The sequence below is a fragment of the Eretmochelys imbricata genome, chromosome 6 (genome assembly GCF_965152235.1).
Source record: "Eretmochelys imbricata isolate rEreImb1 chromosome 6, rEreImb1.hap1, whole genome shotgun sequence".
Classification (NCBI taxonomy): Eukaryota; Metazoa; Chordata; order Testudines; family Cheloniidae; genus Eretmochelys; species Eretmochelys imbricata.
The window spans coordinates 13733181-13742908 of record NC_135577.1 but is presented as its reverse complement, the minus strand read 5'-3'; the positions used below and the strand labels follow the sequence as shown (position 1 = coordinate 13742908).

General features: G+C 43.5%; 1 protein-coding gene across 1 annotated transcript; it reads left to right on the top strand.

Moving 5' to 3' along the window:
* Positions 1-1441: 1441 nt before the first annotated feature.
* Positions 1442-2380, top strand: LOC144266371 (olfactory receptor 8U9-like). Its single transcript, XM_077819829.1, has one exon. The coding sequence runs from the start codon at positions 1442-1444 to the stop codon at positions 2378-2380; it is 939 nt and encodes a 312-aa protein (XP_077675955.1).
* The last annotated feature ends 7348 nt before the right edge of the window (positions 2381-9728 follow it).

Sequence of the window (9728 nt, the reverse complement as noted above, 5' to 3'; positions counted from 1 at the left end):
CATTTCACCTGTATCTAACTTTCAGTTACTTTGATTCCAAATTTGTTGCTAAGGCTGGTTGAAAATTTTTCTTGAGACTTTTTTCCATGGTGAATTGGATTTTGCATTCAACAATTTTTTTCATGAAATTATTTTTCCTTGGAAATTATCAGCTTTCTGTCAAACTGCAAAACTCCCCTCCTCCCTAAATTATGGCTGTGGGACTCTGATGAAGTTCCAGGGCAGTTCAACAAGAGGAGAGACCATCATGCATTTGGGGGATGTAGTCCAGCCTGGACGCCAGGAACATGGAAGAGATTGGTGGTGTGTGGTATCTGAGGCACCCCCGGGGTACTTCCAAGTCAAAAGATTAAGTTTTTAGCTAAAAATTTAGGTCACCACAAAAAGCAACAACAACAACAACAACAAAAACGCTTTGTGTATTAGGTCTACACAGTACCCAACTTACAATGAATACACCAGGATGAAATATACCCTAACCTCATACTCTGGAACTCTGGTAGAATTTGCGTCATTTAATAACACAGTAAGAAAGAGTAGGTCAAATTAATCCCCAGGGCACCAATTACACCAAGCTGGCTTTGGTTCACTGAATGCATTAATTAGGTGTTGTGGCTCTCTGAACTCAGGTACTCCCAGTTGCTTCTCAAATCATGGGCCATAGATCGCACATCTCAGTATAAAATTCCCTGCATGCTCCCAGACTGGCAGTTTCTATTGATGGGGAAATGCCACCACATCTCTCTCTCTCTTCTCAGCAGGTACGTGCTATTGTCCTGAATTACAGTCAGACACACACAGAGACACCATGGGGATCAGCAGCTATTGAATTCCAGACCTCCAGCACTAAAAGCCTCAGCCCCAACTCCTACCCCTTCAGATAAAGGAGCGACCTCATGGGTTGGAAAAAAAGAGGAAATGACCTAGTCACTGAAGCCAGGGCTTCCCATGATGTCACTCGGTTTTCATACATGGTCAAGTAAATGCAAAAAAGCTTAATTAGCACAGTAAGCAACTAAACCCCAAACGGACGTGCCAAGCCACAGAGCTTCCCTTGCCCAAAGAGGGTCAAAGATTGACAGTCCTTTACTCTCACCCCTTCATTAGATAAGGAATAATCCCTGCAGACTGATTCTCTCATAGGAGAGTCACAAGTCACTGATTTCTCTTTGGATTAGTGAACAGGAGTGTTTGTGTGGGGGGCATGATTAACCTGAGTGTCATTGTACTTGCACAGTATCTGCATTTTATCGAACATCTGGAATGACCAGCTGTGAACATCTGGCTCTGTGGACGAAGCCTTTTCCTGAGCTGGTACTGATGTCCGTTAAGAAACTGATCTCCATTTATCTTCACTTGCTTAATTACAGAGAAGGGACAAGTTTTCCTCACTATCTACCAGCCCACATCTCTGTTGCTGTCTGATCTCTGTTGAGAGGAGATGGAAGAGAGAAATCACTCGGAGGCGACTGAATTCATTCTCTCAGGACTGACAGATCATCCAGAGCTGCAGGTTCCCCTGTTTGGGGTTTTCCTACTGATTTATGGTTTCACCCTGGTAGGAAATGGGGGGATGATCTTGTTAATCACAATTGATCCCCGACTCCACACCCCCATGTACTTTTTCCTCAGGAATTTGTCTTTCTGTGACCTCTGCCTTTCCTCGATAATTTTCCCTAAGATGCTTCTGAATTTCTTAGCCGAGAGGAAAAGCATTTCTTACCCGGCCTGCGCTGTGCAAATGTTTCTCTCTATCGCTTTTGGAGATGTTGAGTGCCTCTTGCTGGCTGTGATGGCGTATGACCGTTATGTGGCCATCTGTAACCCGCTGCTCTATACGGTCACCATGTCCAGGCACCTTTGTAAACAGCTGGTGGCTGGGGTGTACGCTGTGGGGGTGGTGGATTCAATGTTAAACACATATTTTACATTTCGGCTGTCATTCTGCAGCTCCAACATCATCAATCATTTCTTCTGTGATGTCCTCCCACTGTTGGCGCTCTCCTGTTCTGACACCCGTATCAGAGAGATTATGATGTTTGTTTCAATGTGCTGCATTCAAGTCATCAGCTTTGTGACTGTCCTCCTCTCCTATGTCTATATCACCTCCACCATCCTGCAGATCCGCTCTGCTGAGGGCCGACACAAAGCCTTCTCCACCTGCACTTTCCACTTGACCACTGTGGTCCTGTTTTATGGCACCCTCCTCTTCATGTATTTACGTCCCACCTCCAGCTATTCCATGGATACAGACAAAGTGGCCTCAGTGTTTCACACACTGGTGATCCCCATGTTGAACCCTCTCATATACAGCCTGAGGAACACGGAGGTGAAGGACGCCCTGAGGAAAGCAATGAATAAACTGCAAACAAATTCTTGAATCTGTTTCATTTAGTACTGGTTTAGTGGAGGGGAGTGGAAACAGATTAATTCAATTCTCAGCCCATTACAAAATAATTTCAGAGAGCCCGTGGTAGTTTTGCACATTATTATATTGTTATTATTATTAATTTGTTTGTATTCCAACAAGGTCTGGAGTCCCCAACTGAGATCAGTGGACAAAACAAGGGAAGCATCACTGGAAATGCAGGAAACCCAAGTGCATAGTGTGCCGGGTTCGGTCACAGAGACCCTCATTGGGACTGTCACCTCATGTGCTGAAATTACCTCTGAGCCCATTTTCCCTTCCAGCCTGGGGCTCCAGAACCCTGTCTTGTTGAGCCAGACACGCGAGCCAGCTGCAACAGAGACCTAGGCTCTGGGTGATGCACCCAAAGCTGCAAATCTAGACTGAAACCAGCTCAGCAGGACACAAGTCTCCAGTACACAGATACCCAGCTCCCAATGGAATCTAAACCCCAAATAAATCTGCTTTACTCGGTATAAAGCTTATACAGGATAAAATGATAAACGCTTGCCCTCTATATCACTGCAAGAGAGATATACACAGCTGTTTGCCTCCCCCACCCCCACCCCAGGTAACAATCACTTACACTAAGTTTATAAATAAACAAAAGTGATTTTATTAAGTATAAAAGGTAGGATTTAAGTGGTTTCAGTAATAACAGAGAGAACAAAGCAAAATAAAACAAAACACTCAGGCTAAGCTTAATATACTCAGACATCAGTTACAAATGTTCCAGTTTTTCTGAGGATAGAGGACAGTTGTCTGCACGCAGTGAAAGGTTTGAATAAGCCAGATGAACACCATTTCCTCCCTCTCATCCTTCTTTATTAATTTAGTCAAACCCACCACAAATGGTATATGTCACCACACATTTATTTATTGCCATAACTCGTTTCATTTCCTTCCTTCAGTCCTTCCAGGAGCAACCATAATATTTTACAATAAATTTACAGGTAAATAAACACTCGTCTTTCTCATGTTCTGTCCCGCTTTCTAGAAGAATAAAAAAAGTTGTGGAAAGAGATGCAGCCAGTTAAAATGGATCTCAGCATCTGCTCTGCTGCTGAGATAATGTCCTTGGCTTTCCCTGTGGTGCTGTTTCTTTACATGGCATGTTGGTTCCATTTGCTGAACAGGGTGTGGGAAAAAAAGCTCTGTGACCTAAAGCTGAAAACAATTGTATCCCATTTCAAGACCCATCATCTTTCTGGGCTCACGGATGTTGACCTCCTCCCTGGATTGGAACTGGTGAGGCAAAGGGGAAAGGCACCTTGTCTCAGCCTCAAAAGCTTCAGCCATTCCCTTTTCCTAAAACTGTCTTTCTTAAAATCTTTACTCTTTATTCACCACCCGCATTGCTCAGCAATTATCTCACTGCTTCAATTCTGCAGAGCAGACCACCACACATCAGAGTAAGGAGAGAGACTTTTTAAAACTTGATATCACTGTAAAGGCGGTACCAACCTATGAGGCAATGTAAGTGATTTGTCCACTTTGTGACAGAGGAGAAAAATAAACCTAGGTCTGCTGAGTCTGAGTCCAGCAGACCCTGCGACCTCCATGGATCAGGGAGAGATGGATGAAATTATTCCTTTCCTACCCAAAATAATCTGCTATCCTGTGACCCTAAATCTTTAAATAAAGCCACATCGGGTGAAATGTAATACCCCAAACCAAAACTCATGCATGTCCCATTATAAGAACATAAGAACATTAAGAATGACCATACTGATTCAGAGCAAAGGTCCATCCAGCCCAGTATCCTGTCTACCAACAGTGGCCAATGCCAGGTGCCCCAGAGGGAGTCAACCTAACAGGTAGTGATCAAGTGATCACTCTCCTGCCATCCATCTCCACCCTCTGACAAACAGAGGCTAGGACAACATTCCTTACCCATCCTGGCGAATAGCCATTAATGCACTTAACCTCCATGAATTTATCCAGTTCTCTTTTAAAACCTGTTATAGTCCTAGGCTTCACAACCTCCTCAGGCAAGGAGTTCCACAGGTTGACTGTGCGCTGTGTGAAAAGAACTTCCTTTTATTTGTTTTAAATCTGCTGCCCTTTCATTTCATTTGGTGGCCCCTCATACTTATGTTATGGGAACAAGTAAATAACTTTTCCTTATTCACTTTCTGCACACCACTCATGAATTTATATACCTCTGTCATATCCCCCCTTAGTCTCATCTTTTCTTAGCTGAAAAGTCCTAGCCCCTTTAATCTCTCCTCATATGGGACCTGTTCCAAACCCCTTTTGATTTTAGTTGCCCTTCTCTGAACCTTTTCTAATGCCAGTGTATCTTTTATGAGATGAGGAGACCACATCTGTACACAGTATTCAAGATGTGGGAGTACCATGGATTTATATAGGGCAATAAGATATTCTCCATCTTATTCTCTATCCCTCTTTTAATGATTCCTAACATCCTGTTTGCTTTTTTGACTGCCGCTGCACACTGTGTGAACGTCTTCAGAGAACTATCCACGATGACTCCAAGATCTTTTTCCTGATTAGCTGTAGCTAAATTAGCCCCCATCATATTGTATGTATAGTTGGGGTTATTTTTTCCAATGTGCATTACTTTACATTTACCACATTACATTTCATTTGCCATTTTGTTGCCCAAGTTTTGTGAGATCTTTTTGAAGTTCTTCACAGTCTGCTTTGGTATTAACTATCTTGAGCAGTTTATTATCATCTGCAAACTTTGCCACCTCACTGTTTACGCCCTTCTCCAGATCATTTATGAATCAGTTGAATAGGATTGGTCCTCAGACTGATCCTGGGGGAACACCACCAGTTATCCCTCTCATTTCTGAAAATTTACCATTTATTTCTACCCTTTGTTCCCTGTCTTTTAACCAGTTCTCAATCCATGAAAGGATCTTCCCTCTTATCCCATGACAACTTAATTATCCCTTCCATCTGTTATGTACCCAAGTCTGTTGCTATAGGACATTATATCTCATTGGCTTAGCCAGTCCCCTTGTTGTTCTGCAGTTCCTCACTGCTGACTTTTTACTACGTTAATCAAGATATTCACTGAGCAAGAACCTCAGGACAGAGATGACGATGAAAATGTAGGATGAAAAATAACGAGGACGGAGATGATTTCCATGGAGCTGCCATAGTTATAGAGAAGGAGTTGATTGAGGGAAGTGTCAGAGCACAAGAACTTGAGGAGCTGTCAGGGTTCCCTCCCCACTCTGAACTCTAGGGTACAGATGTGGGGACCCACATGAAAGACCCCCAAAGCTTATTTTTACCAGCTTAGGTTAAAACTTCCCCAAGGCACAAATTCTCCCTTTTACCTTGGTTTAGGTAAACGGTGTCACCACCCAGTGATTCAACAAACATTTAGGGAGGGCCACTTGGAGCCCTCTCTTCCCCCTAGTATACCCCCAAGCCCTACACCCCCTTTCCTGGGGAGGCTTGAGAATAAACAAGATGACCACAGACCAACCTTGGGTTTTTTAGGACAGAGAACTTTATTAGAAAGAAAAAAGGTAAAAGAAGCACCTCCTTAAAATTAGAATGGAAGATAATCTCATAGGACAATCAGATTCAAAACACAGAGGATTTTCCTCTAAGCAAAACCTTAAAGTTACAAAAAGAAAAAAAAAAAAAAAAACAGGAATAAACCTTCCTCTCAACACAGAGAAAATCACAAGCCAGAACAAAAGGTAATCTAATTCATCCCCTTGCTAGTGCTTACTAATTCCATAGCAGTTGAATTGCTTGCTTTCTTGATCTGTCTCCGACAAGAGCCACAAAGAACAGAAAGAACAAATCTGCACCCCCCCACACACACCAGATTTGAAAGTATCTTGTCCCCTTATTGGTCATCATGGTCAAGTGCCAGCCACATAACTTGAGCTTCTTAACCCTTTACCGGTAAGAGGATTTTGTGCCTCTGGCCAAGAGGGATTTTATAGTACTGTATACAGAAAGGTATACTACTGTCAAAACATAAAGGGAAGGGTAAACCCCTTCAAAATCCCTCCTGGCCAGAGGAAAAATTCTCTCACCTGTAAAGGGTTAAGAAGCGAGGTTAACCTCTCTGGCGCCTGACCAAAATGACCAATGAGGAGACAAGATGCTTTCAAAAGCTGCGGGGAGGGAAAAATAAAGGGTCTGTCTGTGTGATGCTTTTGCCGGGGACAGAACAGGAATGGAGTCTTAGAACTTAGTAAGTAATCTAGCTAGATATGCGTTAGATTAGGATTTCTTTAAATGGCTGAGAAATTAAGTTCATAGAATCAAAGAATATCAGGGTTGGAAGGGACGTCAGGAGGTCATCTAGTCCAACCCCCTGCTTAAAGCAGGACTGATACCCAATTAAATCATCTCAGCCAGGGCTTTGTCAAGCCTGACCTTAAAAACTTCTAAGGAAGGAGATTCCACCACCTCCCTAGGTAACGCATTCCAGTGTTTCACCACCCTCCTAGTGAAAAAGCCGTTCCTAATATCCAAGCTAAATCTCCCTCACTGCAAGGAGACCATTACTCCTTGTTCTGTCAACTGCTACCACTGAGAACAGTCTAGAGCCATCCTCTTTGCAACCCCCTTTCAGGTCGTTGAAAGCACCTATCAAATCCCCCTTCAATCTTCTCTTCCATAGATTAAACATCCCCAGTTCCCTCAGCCTGTCCTCATAACTCATGTGTTCCAGTCCCCTAATCATTTTTGTTGCCCTCTGCTGGACTCTTTCCAATTTGTCCACATCCTTCTTGTAGTGTGGGGCCCAAAACTAGATACAGTACTCCAGAGGAGGCCTCACCAGTGTCGAAGAGAGGGGAGCGATCACGTCCCTTGATCTGCTGGCAATGCCCCTACTTATACATCCCAAAATGCCATTGGCCTTCTTGGCAACAAGGGCACACTGTTGACTGAATGGAATGTTCAGTTGTGCTGAATGGAATGGATATTCCTGTCTGTGTGTCTTTTTTTAACTTAAGGTTTTGCATAGACAGATTCTCTATGTTTTGAATCTTATTATCCTGAAAGGTATTTCCCATCCTGATTTTACAGAGGTGATTCTTTTTATTGTTACTTCTATTAACATTCTTCTTTTCAAGAAGTGAATGCTTTTTTGTATTGTTCTTAAGATCCAAGGGTTTGGGTCTGTGGTCACCTATGCACATTGGTGAGGATTTTTACCAAACCTTCCCCAGGAAGTGGGGTGCAAGGGATGGGAGGATTTTGGGGGAAAGACGTTTCCAAACTTCGCTTTCCTAATAAAAATAAACCCAGATAAACGTTTGGTGGTGGCAGTGGAAGTCCAAGGGCAAAGGGTAAAATAGTTTGTACCTTGGGGAAGTTTTCACTAAGCTGGTAAAAGTAAGCTTAGGAGGTTTTCATGCAGGTCCCCACATCTGTACGCTTGAGTTCAGAGTGGGGAAGGAATCTTGACACCTTCCATTTATATTTATGTCAGGAGCTGAGGTGGGTCTTCCCACCCCCTTTCCTCCCTTTGATTGGGGGGTGTTAACAGGCCACTTGCACCTTGAATTGTCCCTTGAAATATGTGTGAACTACTTACACTAAACAATCTGTTCCACCTTGTATTTACCTGTGATATTCTGAGTTACTTTCCCAGACCTGAAGAACAGCTCTTTGTCAGCTCAAAGCCTTGTCTCTGTCACCAACAAAAGTTGGTCCAAGAAAAGCTATTACCTCCTCCACCTTATCTCTGTACAGTTCTGGTCAATTATTGTACCGGCATCCCTTTGCTCTCAATGGCTAAGGTCATGTCTACACTAGAGAGCTTACAGCAGCACAGATGTACTAATGCAGCTGCGCCGCTGTATGATTGCTCATGGAGCCGCTCTGTGCTGATGTGAGAAAGCTCTCCTGTTGGCATAATAAAACCACCTCCATAAGTGACAGTGGTTATGTCGGTGGGAGAGCTTCTGCTACCAACATAGAATCATAGAAGATTAGGGTTGGAAGAGACCTCAGGAGATCATCTAGTCCAACCCCCTGCTCAAAGCAGGACCAATCCCCAATTTTTGCCCCAGATCCCTAAATGGCCCCCTCAAGGGTTGAACTCACAACCCTGGGTTTAGCAAGCTAATGCTCAAACTACAGAGCTACCCCTCTCCCTATTAAATAAATAAATGAATAAATAAATTTTAAAAAGTGATGTTAACTCAAAGACTTTCAGATATAAGGCCTCCAATGCTATTTCTGTGTGGGGTGATGCTAGCTTAAGTAGTGTCATTTTTATTTGTATATAATACAGTGATGATGTGGTGCTGGATTCATATCTGAAGGATGAAATCTGTTCTGTGGTTTTCCTAAAGGTTATTAGGCTCGGATGCCTGCAGGACAGTACCAGTGTGGCATTGCTGACCCAAAGAGTATCAGGCCTTTTAATTATTAATAACTATTATTATTATCTGCAGTGTTGTTGTGCCCATGTTGGCCCAGGATACGCCCACGTCATTCTGAATGGTTTCTTGCAAGAAGTATAATGAGCCATGAGGGCATCTTGATTATCCACAAAGAGTCACAATGAGGTCTTTGGCACAATAAAAACAGGTCAACATAAGAACGGCCAGACTGGGTCAAACCAAAGGTCCATCTAGCCCAGTCTCCTGTCTTGCAACAGTGGCCAATGCCAGGTGCCCCAGAGGGAATGAACAGAACAGGTCATCTCAAGTGATCCATCTCCTGTCACCCATTGCCAGCTTCTGGCAAACAGAGGGTTAGGGATGCCATTCCTGCCCATGCTGGCATCATTTCTGCCCATCTTCAGGTCCATACTATCTGAGCTGAATGAGATTCCCTTTAACTTTAATCCATGGCTTGACTGCTACTGCTCCCCAAGCCTGCTGCTGGAAGGTCGTACATTCGTGCATGTGTGTGCGTACACACACGCACACACACACAAAGCCAGTGTAATACAGAGGCATAAGGCCTAGGAATTGTTCAGTTACTAACACCACATAATTACTGTGTCTCTTATTCACTGAGAGCATTTTGAGAGTCGGCACCACTGTGAGGTACGTGCACCTAAGGTTTGTAAAGCTTCAAGCCTGTAGGGGAGTACCTGTGTGGTGTCGCTCACCTAAAAATTATTAGGCCTCAGGATACACAAAAGAAATGGCACGAGTGAAGGAACCAGCAGAGGCTGTCCAGAAGGTTTTAGAGCTGATGGTCTCCAGGCTAGCAACAGTATGGATTCTCCTATATGTTTAAGATCTAGTTTTTTGACGAGTACATGTCACAGGCACAAAGAACCCTGAAAGCATACTGATCTTTGGCCCAGAAGCATCACACAGGTACAGCCATGTAGGCCTCATTCCTAATATTT